We start from the raw sequence: 26,763 nt of genomic DNA, 5'->3' as shown, positions 1-26,763 counted from the left end.
CCTACCCTTCTATTTTTACAATAAGGGTCTTATGCAGTATTTTTCCTTATGTACAACCCCCTTTTTTATTTACTGCAGGCTGTGGTTGTTCATAAAGGCATGTTAGACTTCCATCTTACTTGTTTTTTATTGTTGTTTTGGACCTGTCGAGTAGGAACCAGTCCAAAGCTGACCCTCTGGCAGGTTTTCAGAGGTAGTTAATTGCACGAGACACAATTGCCCATCCTTCTCCCACAGAGCAGCTTACTCTGATATGAGTAAATTGTATGGTACTTCTCCCTGATAAGAAACGGTCATATACACACACACTTTATTCTGTCCATGAAGCCCATTGATGTGTGTGCTTTATGCATCAGAAATGACTGCCAATTTTTTTTCTTTCTCTTAATTCATGGTAAGAGTTGTGCTGCTAACAGTTTCTGAGTCAACCAGCACCTCTGCAAGAGAAACATGGACGGTCCCCTTCAGTGCAATTTACAGCCCCCACAAACCCACTGGAGAGTCAGCTATGAGTTGGTTCTGAGGTTGTTTTGAGTCCAAGCACATAATGATGTTCTGTGTGAATATGAGGGCCCTTGGTCACCATGCTTATCCATGATCACTTAGGAGATTATGGTCTTATCCTTTCCATACAACCATGATCATTCAGAGCCTCCTACAACCCAGAGTTCCTGAGGTTATAGTGAGAAACTTTTGCAATCATCTCCTTGCTCTATTGTGATATAGGGTGTTAGTGCTTTAAATGAAGATTGTAAATCCATTGTTAGAGGGAAAGATTAGCTAAGTTTTGGACTAGGGGCCCAGGAAGTCATCCCAAAGAATGTGACACTGACACTGAATTTCTTGCACTTTGTTTTTACAGGTTTTCATACAATCATCCATATGCTTTGTGTTGTATATAGTTAATTACTATTTATAAATAACTTTTATCACTCTTTCTTATCACATCCCTGTGGCCCCTGGCCTGTTCTTTCACCACCCGCACCCAGACACTCATCTCTGCTGACCTGTGGTGTTGTTCCTCCCCTGCCCCTTTGTCCACCCTGTGTCTTCTCTTCCTCTTCTCCTTTTAAACAATTACACATATCTGTTCACATTTGCTAATTAAAATAACCATATTGTCTTTATGCTAATTCTTCCCAGATTGATCCTTGCTTGGCCTGGTCCTTTACCATGTTCATTGTATATTCTATTTCTCCTCTCTTTGTCTCCGCCACCCCATCCCCTTACCCATTTATCCTCTTCTGTTTTCATTGTAGCAGTCTTACTCAGTATTTGTCCTTTTATGACTAAGTTCTTTAACTCAGCATAATGTCTCTAGAATCACCCATGTTGAATAGTATTTCATGATTACTTCATTGTTCTTTAGTGCTGCATAGTATTCTATTGTGTGACTATAACACACTTTATTCATTCCTTCACTGATGGTCATTGGACTATTTCTGTCTTCTTGCTATTGTGACTATTGCTGTGAGGAACATAAGTGTACATATTTCATATCATGTTTTGAATCTGTTTTCTTTGGGGCTATATTCTTAGTGCTAGAATAGGTGGGTCATACGGCTTTTCACCTTTTTGAGGAAACTTTAGACTACCTTCCACAGTGGTCTACCATTTTGCAATCCCTCCAACAGTGCACGAGAATTCTAACCTCTCTGCATCCTTGCCAACATCTATGTTTGCTGTCATGTTAAACTTTGCTATTGTTGCTGGGTGAGATGGTATCTCCTTGTTCTGATCTTTGCCTCTTTAGTTGTGAAGCTGAATTTTTAAGCATCAGTGAGCATATGACCTGTCATATGAAAGTTACAATGGATGCAAAGACATGGAGGCCAAGAGAAATGGCAGGTAGTAGGACAGACGAAGGTGTCTTGGGAAGGTTGGCTTGTGCAGGTCCTTAACTGCTCTGCTAAGAGAATTTTGTTATAAACAAGAAAGGCTATTGGCATGTTTTAAGTTGGGATATGAAACTTAACATCTGGGAGAGATGGACAGAATGAGGATGGGGAGGAGCTAACTAGAACTGATTATGTTTATGAAGAGCTGATGTGAGCTTTCTGTTGTTCCAGGTATCTGATCCCCTGCAACCACATGATGCTGAGCCAAAGGTGGGCTGTGAAGGAGAGAGACTGTTACTCTGTCTCTGCTGCCAAGCTGCTCGCCCTGACCCCAGTCTGCTGCTCCAGCGGGATCACGCTGACGCTGGGGAACCAAGAGAGGGATTATATTCTCTGGTCAAAGTGCACCCATGATAGCTCAGGTGATCATCATGAAACAAACAGATGTCTAATTCCCTCACTCTTCAGAGCATCTGTCTCTAAAGTAGACAGGAGTCAAGCAGTGAGTCCATTAATCAAGGGCCATTTCCTGCTACAGTAGGAGTTGTGGACAGTATGCAGTCAGTGTTCTTGAAGCACATGTTAAATGTCCAAGATCTTTATTCTAAGCGGATTTTCTTTTGGCCTCCTCGGAGCCCAATTGAAAACATGTACTGACATGTCTTCTAAGACAAGATGCAGGGAGAGACATGGTCAGCTATAGCTAAAATAAAATTAATCCCTATTTTACTTTCCAAAGTGACCTGTTGATGAATGAATGGCTTATCTATCATGCATATATTTTTATAAAGCTTGAATTTAGTAAGATGACAAATGATTTGATGCATTTCATTAACCTAGTGAGGAAGTCTTCACACTCTGTTTTTTACAGGAGTTCTGGTTGCTGTGTACTGTCTGCCCTCTATATCTCACCTCATACCAGAAAAATTTAAATTTAAATAACCATGTTTGTCAGCCTTGATTTTCTAGGAGTAAACTGGAGCATTGTGACTTTGGTGATAAAATAATTCAGTAAGAGAATTCTTTCCTGTGGCCACAATGAAAGTCCATTCTATCTCTATCCTAACATCCTCCCCTCTCTATCCATCTGCCCAGAGTGTAGCAGTCCTTTTACACAAAATACATTCGAATGCTGGCTACTTCACAGGGAAAGTTGGCAACATATTTGATAGGAGTATTTATCCTAGAAATTGATGTTGTCCTATGGATCCTTGATCTTTATGTTAGAGCATAATAAAGCATGGAAATGATTTTATGTGAGAGAATAACAACCTGGTTCAGTGTGGGCTAATTCCTTTTGGTACAGCGACTCTCTGTAGTCTTCCATCTTCTTTTGATGCTTCCTGTATCCAGTATAAATCCTTCTGTATTGGAACTCAAAGCTTGAATATTTTCTTGAGTTCTTTCTGTTTCAGAAATACCAATTGTATCCTTCCCTTATGGTTTTCTCATTCCAGGTCTTTGCTCATTTGGTTATAATACTTTATCTAATGGTCCCTCTGTTTGAAATCTACTTAGCTCTCTTACTTCCTCAAGTTTTCCTTTTAGTTTCTCTACATTCAAAAGCAAGGTTCAAAGTCACTTCTAACATCCATTTTTTAAGTATAGATGGTGATATTTTATCTCACATATTTGGGGCATGTCTCTGGAAAAAACATCATACGTGGACATGAAAGAGAAGAGTTGTAATGAAATAGATTGATGCAGTGACTTCAGCAACAGGCATAAGCTTAGCAGAGGCTGAAAATGGTGCAGGAGCAAGCAGAATTGATGTTGTTATGCTGTTCATGGAGTCACAGTATGTGGGGCTGACTCAGAGACATCTAACAACAACAACAGCAAAACAAACTGAATTATAAGCATACTTTCCTTTTAGGACATTTTACATTTCCTTATTCAGTAGTTATTTAAAAAAAATCTTTGTAAATTGATGTCCTGTTCTATATATTTAATTAAAATTATGTATTTTATATATTCTATAAAATATTTTATATATTTAATCTATATTTTAATATATATGCATACATTTTTTTTAAAGAAAGATTGTTTCAAGCATGATTCATTTGCTGTCCTTGCCTCAGAATTTAGAATGCAGATTAGCAAGTTTTTGTTGTTAGGTGCCATTAAGCATGTCCTTTGAATCATAGCAGTCCTTTGAACGACAGACCTGAACTTGGCCTTGGCCTTGGCCTTTGCACCCTCCTGGTCCCTGCCATGCTCAAGCCTGTTGTGGTAATCACTGTGTCCATTTATCTCTTTGAGAGTCTTCCTCTCTCTCTCAGACCCTCTGTCCTTCCCAGAATGATGTTTCTCTCCAGAGACTGGTGCCTCCTGAAAAGATGCTCAAAGTTAGTGAAACACATGTAACCATCCTTCCCTCCAAGAAGTCCTCTGATTGTATTTTCTTCATGACAGATTTGTTTGTTCTTTGGCAATTTGTGGTATATTCATTACTTTTTACCAAGAGTAAATCATTTGAAATCATTCAAAGACATTGATTCTCCTTCCGTCATCTTTATTTGCTCACTTATCTACCCAACTTTCAAATGAGTAAGAAGCAAATTGGAAATACTATGGCTGGTGTCAGATGCATTTTAGTCTTTAAACTGATATTGTTGCTCTTTAAAACTTTTATAGATGTTGTTGATTCCAGATTTCACAAATTAAACAAGTCTTTTGATTTCTTGATTGCTGCAATGATTTTTGAATGTTCATAATTTGCTAAATCCTTTTCCTGTATTGCCATGTTTAATCTTTTGAAGAATGTGCAGATCAAGATGCTGACTAGTAAGGGAAATTACCTTCTCAAGGTTACATAACTGGAGGGTTCTCTGATTCCAAATTGTATATCCTTTTCATTGTACTGATTCTGGAGTTTCCTAAAAAGAAATTCAATGGCACCAAGTGGATTCTGATGCAGAGCAGTCCTATTGAACAGAGTAGACTTTTCCTCAATGTTATGAACCTTCATGGATGCAGACTGTCGCAGTTTTCTCTCTCCGAGCCCTGGTAGAGTCAAACTGCTAACATTTTGATCAGCAACAAAATGTTTTAAATATTATACCAGCAGGGCTCCTTTATAGCTGCTTTAGAGAGGAAACATACCCTATGAACCAATTATTAGCAGTTTGAAAAAAAAATATTTTGCAATAGTTAAGAGATGTTGTTGTTATGTGCTGTCATAACACCTGTGACTCATAGTGACCCTATGTACAACAGCCCTGAAGCTTGCTCTGTCCTGAGCCAGTCTCACTGACTCCAACACACCTATTGCCTCAGTTACCATATCAACCCATCTCATCTGGAATCTTCCTCTCTTGCACTGTCCCTCCACCCTTCCAAGCATGATGTCCTTCTCCAAGGACTAGTCCCTCCTGGCCATGTGCCCAAAATATGTAAGACGGAGTTTCAAAATCCTAGCCTCCAAGGAGAAACTTAGTTTCTCCCTTTCCATGAAAGACTTGTTTGTTCTCCAGCACCACAACTCAAAGTCACCAATTCTTTTTCTGTCATCCTTAGTCATTGTCCACCTCTCTGAGGCATAGCAAGTAATCTCTCAACTGACATCATTGCTCTTCAGTACTCTGGAAAGGTCCCTGACAGCAGATTTTCCCAGTGCAGTTTGTCTGTTGATTTCCTGACTGCTGGTGCTAAGAGTGTTGATTGTGGAGCCAAGCATCCTGTAATAAGCAAGCTATAATTATTAACAACCTCAGTACACCTGAGAAGTTACTATTCTGAGCTATTATTTCTCTAATGACTGACAGCAAGTAACAGATTGTGTTGACTATAACCAGGATCTGGCTTGACCTATTGTTCTTTGAAACCTTCTATTACCACTCATTGCCAGTATCAGAGTAGAAATATACCATACAGTTTTTAGTGGCTGATTTTTTTGGGAAGTAGATTGCCAGGCCTTTCTTCCAATGCTTCTCTGTGTGGACTTTATAAGTCAGCCTCTCAGTTAGTCATCAAACACATTGGCCATTTGTACCGCTTAGGACCTCCTGTCTTTTGTTTGCATCCTTTTAAAAAATCTGACTGATTTTATTTCAGAAATTAGCACTACTAGAAATTAGCTGGTGAAATAGTGTCAAAAATGGAGTCAGTTACATCCTGTGTACTCTATTTGTCCCTATGCCTCTTAAGTATCAGGAAGGGGCCATTTCTGACTTGTTCCTGCTTTCCCCCGCAGGGTCCGTGGATCAGCCGCTCTCTGAGGCCTTCTCTCCATCAGCCTGCATTGTGGAGTACGGGAAGGCCCTGGACATCAGCTACCTGCAGTACCTCTGGGAGGCTCACACCAACATCCTCCACTGCATGAGGGACTGCCGTGTCTGGTCCGCCCTCTACGACGGAGAGTCTCCCAACCCAGAGACTTTTCTCCAGAACCTCTCGGAGGAAGGGAGTAGGAACTTAGCGTTTCCCGGGCTGACGCTCCAGCGCCCATTCACCATTAAGACAGGGTCTCAGCTGGCTCCGAGAAAGGAGAAGAACCAGACAGAGCTGGAGTGGGATGACAGCTTTGACACTGGAATCTCCTCAGAAGCTGACGGGAACTCCCCTGGGAATTATGAGACGATGGAGAGTTCAGGCCCCCCAGCGCCCATTGATCCTCCCAAACACATCCAAGAGATGAAGAAGAATGCCATCCTGCTCTTCAAAGGGTCCTATATTGAGGAATCAGACTTCCAGGATGATGTGATGGTGTACCGGCTGTGTGCTGAGAAGGATTGTGAGGATGGCAGGAATTCACAGGAGGCCAAAGTGGCACCAGACGAGGCTCAGACTAAGGCTCACGGGGTCCCCGAGGCTCAGGCTAAGGCTCACGGGGTCCCTGAGGCTCAGACTAAGGCTCACAGGGTCCCTGTGAACAATGGCCCGCTTCCCAGTCCCCAGCCAGAACCAGGCTCAGGAGAGGAATGTACTAGGGACGATGTAGAATTGTTTGAAACTGTGTCCAAGGAGCCAGCACAAGAGAATGAACCTGAAGTAGTAATCCCAGAATCAAGCCCGGAGTCAATACCCCAAGACTCTGAAGGAGAGCACACCTCAAGTGGGACTGAGATGAACCCAGAGAGCGAGGATTTCATCGCTCAGTATAATCAGATTATCAAAGAGCTGGATTCCGGTACAGAGGGCTTGACAGAACAGAATTGCCCCACCCCTGATCCTTTGCTTGTCACAAAGGACGGAGAAGGGAAGGAAGAAGAGAGCCAAGAAGAAGAGACGGAGGAAGATGAGGGGAGGAAGGAACTCGAGGAGGGCGAGGAGGAATTTGACTCTTTCATGGCACAGGCTCCTGCTGCAGAGACCGAGCCGTCCCCGTTTGGAATGAGAGACGAGGCCGCCTTTGCCAGTCAGCGCCAAGTGAGGTCCCCCAGCACCCCGTTCACAGGTGACAGCCTTAAATTACTTTGCAATTTCTGCTTTTAAAAGCGTGTGTGCACACTCGAGCAGGGAAGTGGAAATAAGGAACGTTTTTGTGAACAACAAAGGGAAATGATTTAATTTTTTTTTATTCTTTAAATGATTGTTTATCAATCTAGGGGCTACATTTTACTGTTTAATAACTTCCCTTTGTTTGCCTGTAATTAATAGCACTGACTAAGCTGTGGAAATCCAGTTTCATTGTTTAGCAGTCTCATTTCTATTCTTCTAATTATTTTTTTCTCCCTAGCATTTATTTTTAATATGTATTTGTAAAAAAGAATCTATGTGTTTCTCCCCTACTTCATCATGTGCTCTGACTAGTTAGTCTGTTCTCTCCTTGGTACCTGAACACATACATAGCCAGTGCTCAGTAAATACTCAGTGAATGAATGGAGCGCTGTGCCCCCATTGCAAGCCTGGCTTTAGGTGGAGCTGGGACAAGGCCAGGAAAACACTGGTGATTGGACAGATAAGCGTATAAATCACGCCCCTGATTCCCAGGAGGCTATGAAGAGCAAGGAAATCACCCCTTTATTGTCATCAGCCCACTGCTGGTGTGGACAGTGCTGCAGTCCCTCCTGTTCCCACACCAACTAGAAAGGTACCCACAAAGGTTCAAAATGGTACCTAGCTGTTTACAGTTCACCACTCCCATCAATCTCCTTCAACGTTTTCATCCAGTTCTTCTATCTCTTAGTGTTTGAACTAATTTATTTATATTTTATTGATTTATATTTTTTCCTTTGAAACTCAAGGTTTATCAACCTCAAAGTCTATCATACTCAAAGGATAGATCATCAACTATATGTGTTATCTTTGTTTTTTGGTGCTATAATTGAATAGAGTCTAGACTGCCATCTGTCTGAGTGGTCATTTTGCTTAAAAGGATGTGAAGCTGTGGAAGAAGCCAGTGATGCGGGTAGAAAGTGGTCCTGTAGCCAGGCCTGTGGTGCATCCTGGATCCAGTGTCTATTAACGCTATTTGCTCCAGTGTGGACTGAATCAGAGCCTGAGGAGGTCATAATTACTGTGTTTTTTTATAGGCAGTGTAAGAAGGGACTGTCCCTTTACTGTCTTGGATTAACACAGATTACCTTCTGGTCTTGCCAAGTAGGCAATTTCAAGGAGCTCTTTTATTCTCTTCCCCTGATATTTATCCATCTATTTTCTGATGCCTTGGAATCTATTTAAACAGCGAGAAAGCTTCTAATTCCACAATTAAGAGGCTCAAGGTTCTAGTTGAGATAACAATTTCAGTGTGAATGAGTTTTCATTAACATTTCATCAGTCCATAAGTAAAAAGGAGTAGATAATCTTGCTTTCCCCGGTTGATGAAACTAGGGGATGAGGAAGGGGGAAAGGACCCTGGCTGACAGGAGGAGGTGATGGGGCGTGGTGGGAGCAGGTGTAACCCAGCACCAGGACCAGTTCTCTTCAGCTGATTTCTGACTCATAGCGCTCACCTGTGTGTCCAAGTAGGCCTGTGCTTCCTGAGAATTTCAGGGCTTGATTTTTCCTAGGTGCATCACCACACCTTTCTTCTGGGGAGCCCCTGGGTGGGCTTGATCCTCCAGGCTTTCAGTTAGTAGCTGAGTGTGTGTGTTACCATACGTGCTCCCAGGAACTCTAGGAGTATGCAGTGTCCATGTATATGTGAAACATCGTTTCTGAAACTTCTGTGTTTGCTAGAAAAAAGCTAGCTTCTTTTTCTTCAGGTAATCCTGATTTCTAGTGGGATGAATTTGCTTCCCCACAGAATAAAAATATTCCATGCATCTACTTTTAAGAAAATCTATTCACACATTCAGCAATCTTTTATTGATCACCTAGTATTTGGCAGTGCTGTATGAGACACTAAGGAGCCCTGATGGCATAGGGTATTATGCATTTCTCTGCTGACTCAATAGACAGTTGTAATCCATCAGCTGCTTGGTGGGAGAAAGGTGGACAGTTTCCTTCAGTAAAGACTTACAGCCTTGGAAACCCAATGGACTGGATGACAGTGGGTTTGGTTTTGGATTTATATTAGGTTCCCAGGAGCCCTGGGGGCTTCTAACCTAAAGATGAGAAATTCAAACTCACTGCCTGCATCACAGGAAAAAGACGGTATAGTGTGCTCCTGTAAAAAGGCACAGCCTTGTAAATACGTGGAGGGAATTGTCCTCTGTCTTGTGAGGTTCCTGAGTCTTGTAGGCTTGGGTTTGGCTTATACTTGATAGTTCGCCCTCTCATTGGCATCTCACAGCTGACTCCTGTATGGAGTTCTTGAGACTGTAAATCCGGAAGGAGATTGCAGCTCCTGTCCCTGTGGATTTGAACTACTAGCGAGGCTCAGTTTTTGGGTTAGCAGCACAACTCCCTACGGACTACACCGCCAGTGCTTGCTGCTAGGTAGTTAGGCCCCCAAATGAGAGAATTCACACTGTTAGAGGGGACTTCAAAAAGGAACTGGAGTCTCTTAAGGAAGAGCTGTTGTGTGCCAAGTCTTACAGGAGTCTGGGGGAAGGGGTGGGAAAGACTTCACAGTTGTGGGGCATGAAAAATGGATAGAAATTCCCTGGTGAACATTTATGAGAGTGCTTTTCAGGTCAGAGGAAATGATAGCATGGCAGATAAAACCTGACAATGCCTGCAGTGTCTGGAGAAGAAAATGTCTAGAGTGGAATCAGTGGGTGGTGAAACTATGAAACTCTAAGCTGCTCCCCACAGGTTTGAGCTTTGAGCCAATGTAGAGGCCCCTTGGAAGAAAGGCCTAGCAATGGGCTTCTGAAAAGTCAACCCTTGAAAGCTCTTTGGAGTACACTTCATTCAGACACTCTTGAGCCATTGTGAGTCAGAATCAACTTGATATCAACTGAAAAAACCAACATTGAGAGGGAGCTCTGGTGCCCTAGTGGCAGGAAGCTGCACTGCAACCCCAAAGGCATGCGGTTTGAGTCCACCAGATGCTCTGCTGAAGGAGAGGCAATCTCCTTCTGTGCCAGTTGAATCTGATTCGACGGTACATAAAAAAAACCAAAACAAATGAAAAACAAAAACAAAAAAATCAACCCAAAATACCAACATCCAGAGTATGGATCATATAGGAAGAGAAATGGAAAAAGAGGCCAGAAACCTTGGTTGAGGCCAGCTTTAGTGGCAAGCTGAAAGGAAGATTCATCATGTCTTTGATGTTGTTGTTGTTATGCGCCATTGAGTCACTTGCGACTCATAACAACCCTATGTACAATAGCCCCGAAACCTGCTCTATCCGACAGACTTGCTGCCTCTGACATACCTACTCCCATTTCCCCAGTCACTGTATTAATCCATCTCATAGATTGTCTTCCTCTCTTTCTCTGTTGCTCCACCCATACAAGCATGATGTCCCTCTCCAAGGACTGGTTCCTCCTTGCAACATGTACAAAGTATGTCAGACGAAGCCTCAGAATTCTTGCCTCCAAGGAGCCACCTGGGTTTACCCTCTCTGGAATGAACCTGTTTGTTCTCCTAGCAGTACTCTTCTCCAGCACCACTACTCACAGGCATCAATTCTCTTTCTATCATTCCTAGTCAGTGTCCTGCTTTCTTATGCATAGCAAGTAATTGCAAAGGCTATGGCCTGGATCAGGCATACCTTAGTCTCCAGACTGACGTCGTTGCTCCCCTGTACTCTGGAGAGTCCCTGATAACAGACTTTCCTAATGCAATTCATCTTTTGATTTTCTGGTTGCTAGTACCAACAGTGTTGATTGTGGAACCTAGCAAACTAAAGCTGTTAACAATCTCAATATATTCACCATCCATCACAATGCTGCCAATAGGCCCAGTGGTGAGAATCTTTGTATTCTTGATATTGAGCTTCAATATATATTGAAGGCTGCAGCCCTTGACCTTCTGCAGCGAGCACTTCAGGTCCTCCTCAGTTTCAGCAAGCAGAGTTAGATCATCTGCATAATGCAAGTTGTTGATGTGTCTTCCTCCTGATGCCACATTCCTCCTCATCCAGACCAGCCTCCCAGATGATCTGCTCTGCATATAGGTTGAAAAGGTATGGAGATAGGACACATCTCTGGCATACACACTTCCCAAATTTGAACCATGCAGTGTTTCCTTGCTCTGTTCTGAAGACTGCCTCCTGGTCCAAGTATAGATTTCACATAAGCACAATCAAATGTTCTGTGATTACCATTCTTCTTAAAGTTAGCCACAGTTTGTTGTGATACACACAGTTAATTGCCTCTGCATAGTCACTGAAACATAGATATAAATTCTTCTGGTACCCTCTGCTTTCAGCAAAGATCCACCTAACATTAGCTATAATATCCCTAGTACCATGGCCTCTTCTAAACCCAGCCTGCACAACTGGCAGTTCTTGGCTGATGTTTTTGGATAATTTTCAGCAAAATCTTTGAAGTGTTAAAGTTGGGCCATGATGTGCCTGGATCTGTGTTTGAGAGTTATCCTTGGCAGTAATTTTGTCTGGGACATCAAATCAGAGAACCTTGTAAGCTTATTAAACTTCAGAATGCACTAATGCTTTGATCTATGAATGATATTTCTAAGAATAGTTTTACATTTATCTTCTAAGATGTATTTACAAGGATGTCCATTGCAGTGTTATTTATAATAGAAAATGCCTGAAAATAATCCAGATGACTACAGATAGGAGACTTGTTTACTTATGCAACACCCATAATTCATTATTCTGTGGCCCTGAGAAGAGTGAGGTAGCTCTGTGTGCTAACATCAGGCAACTTATGGGATACATTGTGAAGTGTAACAGTGAGGTCGAGAAGAGTTCATAGAGGATATCTTAGTTAAGTTACAAGACACACACTGATCCCTGGGAAGAAAATAGTGTCTTGGTTAAGATACAAACAGTGGAGATAGAATACTCAAATTAAAACTCTGACTTCATCAGTTCATAAGTGAACTGCACTGTTCACTAGATGTGCTTACCAAGTTGTGCCAAGAAATCTGGAGGACAACCGCAGGGCCAACTGACTGGAAGAGATCTCTTATTTGTTCTCATTCCAAAGACAGGTGACTTGACAGAGTGCAGAAATTATAGAACAATATCATTAATATGACATGCAAGCAAGATTTTGCAGAAGATTATCCAAACATGACTGGAACAGCACATCAGCAGAGAATTGCCAGAAGTGCAGGCTGAGTTTAGAAGAAGCCATGGCACTAGGGATATTGTAGCTAATGGTAGATGGATTTTAGCGGAAAGGAGAGTACTAGAGGAATATCTATTTGTGTTTCATTGACTCTGCAAAGGCATTGCCTGTGTGGACCACAACAAACTGTGGCTGACTCTGATAAGAATGGGAATCGCAGAACACTTGATTCTGCTAATGCAAAACCTATACTTGGCCCAGGAGGCAGTCATCAGACCAGGACAAGGAAACACTACATGATTCAAAATTGAGAAGGGTGTATGCTAGGGAAGCATCCTATTTCCATACTTTTTCAATCTATATGAAGAACAGATTACCTGGGAGGCTGGGCTTTATGAGGAAAAATGTGGCATCAGAATTGGAGGAAGACTCATCAACAATCTGCATTATGTAGATGACACAAATCCTGCTTGCTGAAACTGAGGAGAACCGGAAGCACTTGCTGAAGAAGGTCAAAGACTGCAGCCTTCAATATGTATTGAAACTCAATATCAAGAATACAAAGATTCTCACCACTGGCCCTCTTGGCAGCATTGTTATGGATGGTGAAGAGACTGAGATTGTTAACAGCTTTAGTTTGCTTGGCTTCACAGTCTATACTCTTGGTACCACCAACCAGGGAATTAAAAGATGTATTGCATTGGGAAAGTCTATTGTCAGAGACCTTTCCAGAGTACTGAAGAGCAGTGATGTCAGTCTGGAGACCAAGGTGTGCCTGATACAGGCCATGATCTTTGCAATCACTTGCTATGCATCAGAGAGATGGACAATGACTAGCGATGATAGAAGGTGAATCGATGCCTTTGTGCTGTGGTGTTGGATAAGAGTATTGAATATACTGTGTATTGCTAAGAGAATGAACAGGTTCATCTTGGAGAGAGTTAAACCAGGCTGCTCCTTGTAGGCAAGGATTCTGAGGCTTCATCTGATATACTTTGAACATGTTATAAGGGGGAACCGATCCTTGGAGAGGGACATCATGCTTGGGAGGGTGAAGGGACAGTACAGGAGGGGAAGACCATTGATGAGATGGATTGATTCAGCGACTGATGTAATGGGGTAAGTGTGTCAGAGACAGTGAGATTGGCAAGGGATTGGACAGGGTTTAGGGCTGTTGTCCATTGGGTCACTATGAGTTGCAGGCTACTTGATGGTACATAACAACAATGTTCACTTATCATTCTACTCCATCTTTACATGGAGATAAGTAATATAACATAAGTTATAGAGGTAACTACCAGTTGTTAGTATTGACTGTGTTGATGTGTAAGGAGTCCATGGCATGTACTAAGTACATAGCATCTCTGGTGGAATGTGCTGGAACCTGTTGTCTCTAGGGAGAAGGTTTGTGTTCTAACTGAACATGTGCTCACTCTGGCAGCACATGTACTGTAATTGGACATATACAGAGTAGATTAGCCTGGCCCCTCCGCAAGGATGACATGCAAATTCGTGAAGTGTTCCATGGTTTTTATACTGGCTGGGGATGGGGCAGGGTCCACAGCTGTTGTTCTAGGGTCGGTATGAGTTGTAGTCGACTCAACAGCACATAACAACAACGACATAGTGTTCAAAAAGAAAATTTTTGTCTCGATTAAAATAAATGTCCAAATAAGAATGGTGAAACTCTGGCCCCAGGAAGTGGTGAGAGGGAAGGTGTGGTTGAAGGTCTCCAGTCAGAGAAACTTGCAGCGTAGAATGAACAGAGCTGAGGTCCAGGAGCAATGAGTGAGGAGAAGGGGCCCAGCCAGCTGAGGCAAAGACTGGGGTTTTTTGAGGGGAGAGAAGTGAATGACAAAGGGAGATGGGGTGGTAGAGAGAATTCATACAATAAAATATTATACAGACTTGAAAAACAATTACCTTTTAAAACACTAAATGACATGGATGAGTCTGGAAGACATTACCTTTAATGAAATATCTCATCACAAAAGGAAAAATACTTCGTAAGAGCCCTGTTATTGAAATAAGATGGACTCGGCAGAGGTGGAGAGCGGGACTGGAGAGGTGGAGAATAGGAAAAGATAATTCTATCTCTATGAATTTTCACTTGGATGGAGAGTTTATCTGCCCTCCTAGGACCTTATTTATTATCCAACTTCCAGACATTTTTATTTTTGTTATGTCTTCCTGTCACCTGCACCTCACAGCGGTCCTATGTGCAGTAGCTCTAAACCCTGCACTATCCTGCGCCAGTCTCATTGTCTCCAGTATACCTACCCTATTTCCCAGTTACTGTGCCAATCCATCTCATTCTGGGTCTTCCTCTCCTATGCTGTCCCTTCACCCTTCCAAGCATGTTGTCCTTCTGCAAGGACCAGTCCCTCTTGGCCATGTGCTCTATGTATGTCAGACAAAGCTTCAAAATGCTTGCCTCCAAAGAGCAGCCTGGTTTCACCCTCTCCAGGACAGACCTGTTTGTTCTTTTTTCAGTCCATAGTGTGTTCAGTACTCTTCTCCAGTATCACAAGGCATTAATTATTCTTCTGTTGACTTTATTCCTTATCAAGCTCTCTGATGCATAGCAAGTAATGGCAAAGACAGTTGCCTGAATCAGGCACACCTTAGTCTCTGGACTGACAACATTGCTCTTTAGCACTTTGGAGTATAGGAAGTATTAGTATAGGAAGCAACTGAAAATACTGAGGAAGACCTTTAACAATATAGACTGACACTGTGACTATTAAAATAGGCTCCAGTATATAGGTAGTGAGGATGGTACAGGATAGGGCAGGGTCCGGGTCTGTTGTTCATAGGATTGCTATGAATCATAGTCAACTCAGTGACACCTAACAACAACATATCTCTCATAAAATATCTGTGGCATTTGGAATAGTAGCTGAATTTTGTCCGCTTGCCACGTCCCTATGCAATTGCTTTTTGCTATGCAACTATTTTTTTCAATGCTACAAGCAAAAAGAGCTCTGGTCATGCTGTCCACAGCATATTGTGCTGTTATCCAGAAGGTATCTCTGCTTTGAGTGTTCAAATCCACTGAGTGGCCCCACAGGAGAGAGATGGGCAGTCTCATCTCCTTCAGATCTACAGCCTCCACGTGATGACTGTTACGGGGGTTTGTCTTGTCTTGTCTTTAATAGAAACAAATTAAGAAAATAGGAATATGAAAGTGTTTTTATTGTACACACCTAGTAAATTTTAAGTAATGCCTTTAACAGATTACAGCGGGAACTGTGGGAGCTAAGTGGTAAAAAGCTGTGTTGTAATCCCAAAGGCATGTAGTTCAAACTCCACCAGCTTCTCTGTGGGAAAAGGATGTGCAGTCTCCTCCTATGTGATTTACCGCTTCTGAAACCCACTGGAGGGTCAACAGCAAACAACAACAGTGGTTATAATGGCAATCTGCTGATTTGACCTTATTCTGATACTCTATTGAGAAAGTGTGTTTTCATTCTACTGCCGTAGGGTGAAGAGTTCAAGCTTCCTGCCTCCTTCTTTTTATAGCGGTTATGGATGGCAGATGTCCTTCCTACCCCTGTGATTTTATAGGCAAGGACAGGTTTGGTCTTAGGGCAGTGGAAGTAGGAGGGCAGTTTAGGGATCATATTTGGGATATTAAGTTTTACAAAAGACTCTGCCTACCTAAATATGTTTTTGTTCACCTGGCTTTGCCCTGGAAAACAGATGCAGAGCCAGGAAGGCTCTGGATGAGAGGAGGTAGGGAAGGGTAAGTCCAGGTTGAGGAGGGTGAGGGAAGTAGGCTCTCACTGAGCAGATACCTGGAGAGCTGGGGGACATTGTGCTGCCCGAGAGGTTCCACGGACAACTCTGCAGTGCCTCATGGGAGAATTGTTCGTTCCCGCCAGACTGTTCCCAAACCTGAATGAGTCTGAGGTCTGGGAGTCTGTTTGGTGAACTCTGCCAGTTTTGTAAACTTTTTCAAGGGCTCTCGAGTTGAAGATTTTGTTGACCACCTGTGTGTGTTGTTGAGTGTGACGGAGGAGCTCTTCTTCCGATGCAAAGAGGAAACTGGAGCTAAAGAGATGAAGACTGACCGACGGCATGATGCCCTTCCGGTGCTCTGAGGTCCCGAGGGGCATTCTCTGCATGCCTCGTTTGGAGTTTCCATTTCTTTTTGACATCTGCTCTTTCCTTTTGGTTTTCTAACTGCAGCTCTTTGCCTGTTTCATTATAATATCTTTGTTTTCTCAAGCTACCCTTTGAATCTACTGATCAGCTCTCTTACATTAGTGTTTCAATTTTTTGTCTCGACTTTACATTCTAGTGCTTAGGTGTTTGTATAACTCATAACAAATTATAGATACTATTAGGACACGTGGAAATCCCAGACCAGTTAATTGTGCTCATGCAAAACCTCTCCACAGACCAAGAAGCAGTTGTCTGAAGAAAGCAAAGGAGCATGGTTGTATGTGTTTGGCAGTCTTTTATAACAGATTTTTGTGTGGCTAAAACTTCTAACATGCTCTAATGTGACTGACTGATCCTTGGAGAAGGACATCATGCTTGGAAGGGTGGAGGGAGAGCGCAGGACAGGAAGACCCAGGATGAGATGGATTGATACAGTATCTGGGGCAACAGGGGTTGGTGTGTTTGAATTAGTGAGACTGGCTCAGGACAGGGCAGGCTTCAGAGCTGCTGTACATAGAGTCACAAGTGACTCAACGGCACATAACAAAAACATAACAGTGTTTCTTATCATTAGGCCACTAGAGCTCCCTATTGTTTGAAACATCACCTCACATTCTTTGATTATGTTGTTAGGAGGGTCCAGTCCTTGGAAAAAGACATCACGCTAGGAAAGGTGGAGGATTAGGAAAAGAGAGGAAGACTCTCAAGCAGATGGATCAACACATTGACTGGGCTCGGATATTACAGGAACGGAGAGGATGATGCCAGATAAGGCAGGGTTCAGATCTGTTGTCCGTGTATCATGGTTGATTCAACAACAGCAACAACAGTGTTTGTATATGGAACCCTGGTGTTGCAATGGTAAAGCCCTCTACAGTACCCATGGTTGGTTGGTTGAACTCATGAACCTTTCCACAGGTAAAGGATAAGCCGCTCTGCCTCCATGAAGATCATAGCGTTGCAAACCATTTGGGGTAGTTCTCCTCTGACCTACAGTGTCTCTCTTAGTGGAATCCAACCCAGCATCAATGTGAACGTGTGTATAAAACCCCTTGACACACAGCATTGTGAAATGACACGTGCCATGTTTTTGAGAGTTGGCAGTTCCTAGATCTGCAGAAACAGCATGGAGAGATATATTTTAATGTGTAAACATTAAATTAATTGTAGTATGCTTTTTCCCCCCAAGTCTGTTATTTTTTCATAGTATTAAAACTTTTTGTGGAATCCAAATATTAGCTCTCAATCCTTTGCTGTGCTTGCTTTCTGTGGGGGGTGGTATATTTTCACTTTGAGGCAAGAGAAGACCTAGCTGTTTTGGGGAATTCAACCACTGAAGCGCCCATGCCCTGCTCCCTGCCTTCATGTGAGTGTCTAGTCTCATGGCCTGCAGTCCTTTGGACGGCGGTTGTGGTGGCTCCTTAGTTGTTGAAGGGAGATGTCCCTGTGTGCCAGCCAGTCCTGACACCCTGTATGCGTTCCTTCTGCAGGCCCCTTCATCAGCGTGGTCCTATCAAAGCTGGAGAACATGCTGGAGAACTCTTTGCATGTTAATTTGCTGCTTATTGGGATCATCACTCAGCTGGCCAGCTACCCCCAGCCGCTCCTGCGCTCATTCCTGCTCAACACCAACATGGTCTTCCAGCCCAGTGTGCGCTCTCTCTATCAGGTACGTGAGCCCCGCCAGCTCCCAGCCTGTAGACTTTCTGGGGGCTGGCCTGCCTTCTTCCCCTGTCTATTATTGCTTTTTAAGTCCCGCCATTCTAATCCATGACCTTTCCTTCCCTGTCCTCTTAAGCTCATGGTGAATATTATTCTAAATAAACTGCAAAGCTACATTTCCTTTGCTGTTTCTAGAGTGTCCTACCAAGAACACCCAGGCAGTTAAAAAGTAAGCAAATGCCTAGTTTCCTAATAGTTCCCACAATGAGGGTGTACCTATAAGGTACATGGGATACCCAATGGGAAAAATTAACATCATTAATGTTGGATTTGACAGGTCCTTGCATCTGTGAAAAACAAAATTGAACAGTTTGCTTCTGTGGAGAGAGATTTCCCAGGACTCCTCATTCAAGCCCAGCAATACTTGCTCTTCCGAGTGGACATGTGTGACATGGCTCCTGAGTCATTAACCAAAGGTAACCGAGGTCTTTCTACTGTGTCGCTCCTTAAATAGCTTCTCCTGTATTTTCCTGGCCTCCTGGCTGGGTATCCTGTGCAGGTTCACAAATACTACCCCAGTGCCTAGACATCTAAAGGTATTTTCATTTTTAGTCAGCAGGCAGTATCTCCTATTAGTGTTCTTCAGTCTAAGGCCGAGGTCTGGAGAACTGCCCATTCCTGACCTCATCTGATTTGTTCCCACTCTGAAGGATCTAGGGGGCATTTATTTTCCTTAGAGAGGTTCAAGGGAAGAGACTGATATGTGGGCTATTGTCAGATCAGAAGTCAATAACCCAGCTTGAAAGTGGCATTCTGTGGACATCCAAGCCATCTTTTTGGCAGCCCATCCCTGAGGAGGACATCTGTTCTCTTTATTATGTTTGTAGAGGTTCTTGGGCTCAAAGTAAACATGCTTTAGGGCTCCAGGAGGTAAAAAGTGCTTGGTTAGTCTGGGAGAAGTGAAGTTTATGTTCAGCCCAAAATTCCTGACAGTGCCTTTATTCAGCACAGAGGGTCACAGGGACCCTCCCAGAGCAGGAGGGAAAGGTGGAGTCAGCTGGAATTGGTAACATAAAAAGGAAGCTTGCTCTACATTTGTGTTTCATAGTTTGTAAAGTCTTTTCCCAATTAATCAGTTTCGAAACAACAGTATGAAATACATAGAAACGTACTGCTTGCTTCCTTTTTTGAAGGAGGAAAATGGAGCTGGAAGCCCACGGTAGGGAGGCAAGATCCTGAAGCTCAAGGAGCGTGAGATGGGCTTGCCTGTTTGGTGGAGATGAGCAAGTGAGCTCACACAGACACATAGGCTCAGACACCCCCCAACCCAGGTACCTAGGCAACACCCTCGGGACAGGGGTGATAGGATGGGAGGGGCTTGCTCAGAGCTCCTGCTTTGCCCAGCTTCAAGCTGACTGCCGGGTTTGCAGAGATGTGCCCAGGGGAGATTTTTACCAACTCCTGCACTCGTCAGAGTAGTAAGCTATGGTCAGTGATTTTGAGGTCACTTTGATTTGTAGAGTGCATCTCTTAAGTTAGAAGACTTTCCTTTTAATAGAGTTTCTCAGATTCATTTTTTCACTCCCCCCTACAGTTTAGCAAAGTTGTCCCTCCCTCTAACTTTAAAAATCTTCAGTCATAGAATGAGAAAGGTCTCTGTCCACCTGTACAAAACTTACTTCTGCTTTGCTAACAATGATGTAATTGCTGTAAATGACTCAAATTTGGGAGTCCTCTTCTCCCTGGATATGGAGAAATTTTACGATTAAGAATCTCACTGTTGTTGTTGTTGTTTTTGATTGCCTTTGAGTCGAGAACGACTCATAGCAACCCTATCAACAAAAGACCTGAAGCTCCTCAGCTTAACACTGGGGACAAGGTGATGATCACATAATGTATTTCTCTCCTAACTGGAAATTTTCTTAGTTTAAGCCTTGGAAACTCCCTGCTGCAGTTTTTCAGGGCCAGAGCAACATTTCTTAAACCTGATTTTTACATTCATTCTTACATTTCAACATAAAGGAATTATTCCAACATTAACAAAAACCTGATTGCTACATTTATTTATAGTCCTCCTCCCAACCCTTTTCTTCAGATGCTGGTTAAGCCCTGTTAGGAGGCTGTAACTCAGGTGCATCAAGCCACCACTCTTCTGTCAGTTTGCCGGGTTGTAGTGGTTTACATGTTGCTGTGATGCTACAAGCTCTCCCACTGGTATTTCAAATCCCAGCAGGGTCACTCAGGAGGGGCAAGTGTCAGCAGAGCTTCTGTATTAATACAGACTGAGAAGCAGGACTAGCCATCCACTTTGGAAACAGCAGGCCCTTGAACACTGCATTGAACACCAAGGTCCAATGACCAGAGAGATGAATTGATGTCAGATGAGTGTAATGAGTCAAGGATGTAAAGAAAAAGAGAAAAAAAAGTTGTTTAAAAACACACAAAGGAAAGAAAAGAGCATAATATGTGTCAGAAGAGACTTTGAGACTTCCTCTTGAGCTTAGACAAGATAAAGCAAAGGGCAGAAATGAGAATGGAAGGTGCTGTGAGTGGGAGGGACTTGAGAGCACAGAACAGCAGCTCGGCTGCCTGCAACCACACTGTTCCGTGATGCAGCCTCCACAGTCCCTCTGCCTTCTGGGCGTCCCCAGTAAAAAAGTGTCACCAATACTCCAGGCCAGGGGACTTCTTTTGCTAGCTGCCACATCCTCTTTCTTGAGTCTCTCAGCCTCAGAGCTTCAGCCATTTGTCAGCTTTCATTTTCCTCCTCAAATGCCTTGTAGTCCATGGAGTAACATTTATATTTTTATTCAGAGTGACTTCTGACTCTGGAAAAGAGTCAATCATTAAGCATATGTTAGAGAGGAGACCGAAAAGATACAGTATAAGCTGGTTGTCAACACGGAGAATGACTTGGTCTCTTTACCTTTGACTTGAGCTCTTCTTGTGACTTTGTGACACAGTGGAAATCCCACGTTCTGGACATGAGCTCGAGTCTCTGGGCCCCACTTGCTGACACAGCCGCTCAAACATTAACTCCTAGAGACTTGGTCTCATTCCCCAGGGCTTCTCCTACCTTCAATTCCCACCTTGTCGTTGTTGAGTCAGAACTGACTCATAGAGTTTCTGAGGCTGTAAATAGCATGGGAGGAGATTTCTCATCTTTTTCCTGCAGAGTGGCTGGTGGATTTGAACCACGAGAAAGGTATGGCCTTTCACTCAGCTTTGTGACTCTCTACAGACTATACCACCAGAGCTGCTTACCTTAGTGGATAGGAGTTTAATTCTTGGACTCAAGCTTGGTCAGTGAGTTTTACTGCTAAAATTTTTAAATCCATGGATTAAAGCAAAATAAATGAACCCCTAAAAACTTTTTTTGGGAAGAAGACAAGGAATAAATTTGGAAGAGAAAGAAGAATGATGACAATGAGTGAGGTCCAGTAAGGATGAGGGAAGCGGGGGGACCTAATGTGTGTGGTTCTGTTGCTCACTCATTCTATATGTTTATTAGTGACAGCAGAAACTTTTAGGGATGGGAAGGACACATCGTTGGGTAGAGACTCCTTGCTCCAAAAGTTGAAAGTATAATTAAGGAGATAAAATAGAAGTAACTGCAAGGCTGCGGGGCATTGCTGGCCTTAATAGGTCCAGGTCAAATGGGGTGGGAGATTAGAACAGGAAATCATTTTTTAGGGGCAGGGAACAGAAAATGCTAGTGAGGTAAGTAGCAATTGAATTAATGATGGTGGTGATGGTTGACACTTATCGAGAGTCACTGTGTACTTACTGGCTTTAAATCCTTACAATAGCCTGTGAGCTTTTGACAGAGGAGGAAATTGGAGTATACAAAAGTAAAGCGAGATATCTCAGGTCATTCAGCCAATAAGTGGCAGTTCATGTTCCCAGGCCTCTTGGGCTGGTAAGATACATGAGTGAATCAATTCCAGGTGGACAAACCAGCACAGGAAACATTGTTGTTGTTGTTGTTATGTGGCATTGAGTTGACGGTAATTCATTATGTCCCTAAGTACAATGGTTCTACATGAACCTTGTCATATCCAGAGCCAACTTTAGCGTCTCTGACACACCTGCCCCCATTGCCCCGGCCACTATATCAATCCATCTCATCCAGGGTCTTCCTCTTCTGTACTGGCCCTCCACCCTTCCAAGCATGGTGTCCTTCTCCAAGGACTTGTCCCTCCTGGCAACATGTCCAAAGTATGTGAACCACATTTTTAAAATCCTTGCCATCAAGTAGCAACCTGTTTTCACTCTCTCCAGGGAAGACACCACCCCCCCCCCCACCTTCGCTTGGCAGTCCATGGTATGTTCGATATTCTCCAGCACCAGAATGCAAAGGCATCGATTCTTCTTCTGACAATGGCATAAACAGTAGCAGGTCTTAGTCTGGTATTAGTGCACTGGAGAATCTCACTTTCAAACTCAAAAAGCAAACCCATTGTCACCCAATTGATTCTGGTACATAGCTTAAATATCTCATGGACCACCAAAAGAACAAACAGGTATGTTTTGGAGAAAATGCAACCAGAGTGCTCCGTAGAGGCGAGAATGGTGAGATGTCCTCTCACATACTTTAGACATGGACGGGTCAGTCTTTGGGAAAAGACGTCATGCTTGGAAATGTAGAGTCAGTAAAGGAGAATATGACTCTCAGTGAGATAGACTGACACAGTGACTACAACAATGGGTTCAAGTGTGTCAGAGATGATGATGATGATGATGATGATGATGGCGGCACAAGATAAGACAGGGTTCAGACCCATTGTTCATATGAACTGTGAATCTTACTCGACTCAACAGCACCTAACAACAACAGATAGAGTAGTACCGCTCATAGGGCTTCCAAGGCTGTGAATGGTTATGGAAGCTGCTACACCTTTCTTCCAAGGTGTGGCTGGTGAATTTGACTCACCACGTTGCTGGTTAACAGCTCAGCTAAGCACTTGGCCATTGCCCACTGTAGTCGAATCAGCTTCCTTTGTGAGCTCTGCTGGAGTCCTTAGGGAGCTGCTTAGGGAGCTGTGGCAGAGTGGGGAAGGGGCGGAGAGGTATCCAGGGCTGACCAGGACTGTCTGTGAGGACAGCATCAAGTGTGGGCGCGTGGGGTAGGGGTGGAGAGGTAACCAGGGCTGACCAGGACTGTCTGTGAGCACAGCATCAAGTGTGAGTGAGTGGGGAAGTGTTGGAGAGGTATCCAGGGCTGACCAGGACTGTCTGTGAGGACAGCATCAAGTAAGGGGAGAGGGGTAGGGGCGGAGAGGTATCCAGGGCTGACAGGGACCATCTGTGAGGAAAACATCAAGCTTGTCCTTACGCCATTGTCAGGCATGCTGTGGGGTTTTGCTGAAGGGAACAGCAGACAGATTCTCAACTTGTTCTAGTTCTTTATGGTTTTACTTTAGTAGGATATTTAAAGCAGTAAAATGGAGGATCTTAAAAAAAATCCACAAAACCAACTACTAAAGACTGTTGTAGTGCTGTGTGGAAAGTACTTATAAGCGTGAAGAATTTTTAGCCCTGTAGTTAAAGCTTCCCACTCTGAGAAGAGTTGAAAAATGAAACTGAATTCCCAAAAAGCAACCAAAATAATGAAGAACTTGAATATAATGATTTATGGGGAGAAAAGCGACTGTTGCAGGAGAAAGCTGTGGCAGTCCGCTTCCAGAACGATTTCGGCCTTGGAAACCCGACTCAGTTTCTGCTCCCTCCTACAAGGTTCTTGTGAGTTAGAATCGATCACTGTGGTTCTGGTTTGATTTAATAAGACTGTTTGAATAGAGGAAGAATGAGGCATAAATAATTCTACAAATATATGAGAGCTGGAGATGTTCAGGAATCAGAGTCAGGGAAGTCGAACATTTTAATTACTAAAACGGCTATGATATGAAAATGCAAATCTCTTGAATATGTTAAGGTATTGGCTCGTACAGTTTTAGGCCTATGTTCTATAAATTGAGATGAAAATCCTGCTGAAGTGTAGACATCCAAGCCATTGGCTGTCACTGTAGCCTTACGGTTTTGGAAAGCTCTCAATCTGCATTTACCCCCACCCACCTTCCTGTTCATTCCTCCTGCCATTCAAAGGCTTCCGGGCAGGTATTTGAAAATTTTACATTTCCAAATTAGTTATTAAATTAATTCTGTTTTCTTCTCCATAAAATCTAGAAGCTCTTACCAGAGGAGTCCCAGGGCAGGAGAGAGAGACAGAGAGAGAGAGAATGGGAGAGAGAGAATGACAGAGAAAGAGAGAGAGAGAATGGGAGAGAGAGGAGAGAGAGAGAGAATGAGAGAGAGGGAGAGTATCTTGTTAACCTATTGTCCTCCAAGAGTTATGCCATGTGATGGGAGTTGAACCAACAGAAGTAGAATGGTCACCCCAGCACTGGGAGATAGAGAGACTAGGTGGAGCCACTGGGTGCCCCTCAGTGACCCTCCTGGTGAGCTGTGTCTTACTCGGTTGGTGCTTGAAGCAGGAGCTGCCTTACTCATTTCTTTTCCCTCCCCACATCCCGGGCATAGCCTTCACTCTTGCAGTGGTTCCTGCAGAGTCCCATATGTAGGATTTGCCTGGCCCTTTCACACCGCATGCCCGGTGCTGGAGGTTGTCTGCAGGGACACATCTGTGCCCGCGGGCTAGGTCACTTACAGGACTGACTCGGACGCCTCACCTTCCCCATGCCAGCCCCCTTTGAATGAAGGTGGAAGGAAGTAAAGAGCAATGGCAGCCACAATTACAGCTCTTCTTTCTGTTTTCAGATCCCATTCCAGATGCTGCCTGGACAGGAATGGGCGGGAGCCTTTTGGATGGTCCCCCAAGAGTGCTTCAACCCTTCCTGACCAACAGAGTCAAGGTGTCCGGAGCACCCCCAAACCTGCCCCTGCCGGTGAGGAACACCATGCTGGCCGCTGCCCTGTTCCCGGAGTTCCTGAAGGAGCTGGCTGCCTTGGCCCAGGAACACTCTATTCTGTGTTACAAGATCCTGGGTGACTTTGAGGACTCCTGTTGTTAGCTTTTTGGTGTTTTATTTTTTAAAAAATAGTGGTTATTGTTTTATAAGGTTTTAGTGTTTTTACTGAATGTTAAATGCAAAGCTGCTTAAAATTCTACTTTGATATTTCCTGACGATACTTGATTTGAGGGAGAAACTGTCTTCTTATCTCCTCTCTGTCTTAGCCGGGTCTTTCTGCCTAATGGAAGTTTCATAAGCTCACTGCTCCCTGGGCAGGCTTTCTTCCGTCCTTATATTTTTTGGGGTTCTCCTTCCATCCCTGTCAGTCACTCATCTCGCAGCCCAGATCATGCCGAGTGATTTCTGGATGGGCCCCGTATGTGAGGCCATCTCTTCAGCACTTGGAGTCCCAGTGTCTGCAGCCTGCACAGGCCTCCTGCTGCTTCCGTGTTATGCACGGGAAGACCAAGGACGAGGAGGGCAGCCATCCTTGTGTGCTGGAGCTGTTCAGGAATTGTGTGCCTTCACGTCACATGCCACCCGTTCCTTGGACCTTTCCTCAGGAAAAGTCTGCATTTTGGGTGCAAGAAAAATTCTGCATTTTGGTGCAGGTAGATCCTCTGGTCTCCACTCGCTGCCTGGGAAATCAGGTGGTGGTCTGTGAGACTCTGGAATGTAGGGCATTTCTCTTCTTACGTGAGAGCTTTCCTTAATCATTGTATCACTACCTAAACACTGAGGATAGCCTTATTTTTAGTTAAGATTTGTACAAGATCAAGTGTAGCTATGCAAATAGTTCTCTTAGGAATCTGGTCAGTGCAGCGGGCCTGGTGTCACCTCCTTATGTAAGGAGACAGCCATCATTACTCTCCAGGCCTTTCAAGAAAAAAACCCAGTTGACTTGCAATATACTTTAATCAGAGTGTCCTTGGGGAGTGGGGGGTGAAGAGGGGGGACCTGTAAAACACACTTGCAGTCCCGCTTGCTTTTGTCACAGGCTGCCCTTTGTAGGAAAGCAGCTCTCCTGCGAGAGCCAGAGGAGCAGGTCTCAGGGAGCTCTGCGAAGCCAAGTGCCTGCTGGCGACGCCCCACCACCACATGGGAAGTCGGCCTGCTGAGTAATGGGGTTCATTAGAAGGCCCAGATGTGATGTATCCGTGCATCACTGCTGCTTCTCGGCCTGCTCCACGAGGCCTAATTAGAGCCACAGTCTCCTTTAACCACCACCAAGAGGGCCAGCACAAAACAACCGCCAGCGGGAAAGGAAGCCATACACAACTGATTATTCATGGGTATTAAATTCCACTCCTCTCTGTTTGGGGCCCAGTTTTCCATGTGAGAAGCAAGGAAAGGGATTAGCCTTTCTGCTCACTAGTTAAATTGGAATCCCTACACCCTTCCTGCATGGGCATCAGTACTGAGACCCCGGGTAGCCATGGTCCGGGGCAGACTGGCCCCTTCTCTGGAGCTCGAAGGCCTTGTGTCCCAGGAGAGGGAGAGTGGAAGAAACAGCTGAGGAACAGCCAGCCCTCTTGTGTCTGAGGGATTTTGAGGCGGCTGTATGTTGTAGGAGGAGACAGATCACAG

The 26,763-nt window shown here is 43.9% G+C and overlaps 1 protein-coding gene across 1 annotated transcript in view; it reads left to right on the top strand.

Moving 5' to 3' along the window:
- FAM160A1 (family with sequence similarity 160, member A1) overlaps positions 1 to 25,236 on the top strand; it is a 155,534-nt gene extending 130,298 nt beyond the window's left edge. Inside the window, exons 7-12 of the mRNA XM_006884476.1 lie at positions 2,070 to 2,260; positions 6,034 to 6,605; positions 6,663 to 7,236; positions 18,034 to 18,212; positions 18,543 to 18,681; positions 24,983 to 25,236. Of these exons, the coding sequence (XP_006884538.1) occupies positions 2,070 to 2,260; positions 6,034 to 6,605; positions 6,663 to 7,236; positions 18,034 to 18,212; positions 18,543 to 18,681; positions 24,983 to 25,236 (1,909 nt within the window). The remainder of the gene's footprint in view (positions 1 to 2,069; positions 2,261 to 6,033; positions 6,606 to 6,662; positions 7,237 to 18,033; positions 18,213 to 18,542; positions 18,682 to 24,982) is intronic.
- The last annotated feature ends 1,527 nt before the right edge of the window (positions 25,237 to 26,763 follow it).

This window comes from Elephantulus edwardii, unplaced genomic scaffold (assembly GCF_000299155.1).
Source record: "Elephantulus edwardii isolate Elephantulus edwardi_28Jun2011 unplaced genomic scaffold, EleEdw1.0 scaffold00034, whole genome shotgun sequence".
In the NCBI taxonomy this organism is placed as follows: domain Eukaryota; kingdom Metazoa; phylum Chordata; class Mammalia; order Macroscelidea; family Macroscelididae; genus Elephantulus; species Elephantulus edwardii.
The sequence above is the reverse complement of the archived record's forward strand: the minus strand, read 5'-3'. Positions and strand labels throughout refer to the sequence as shown.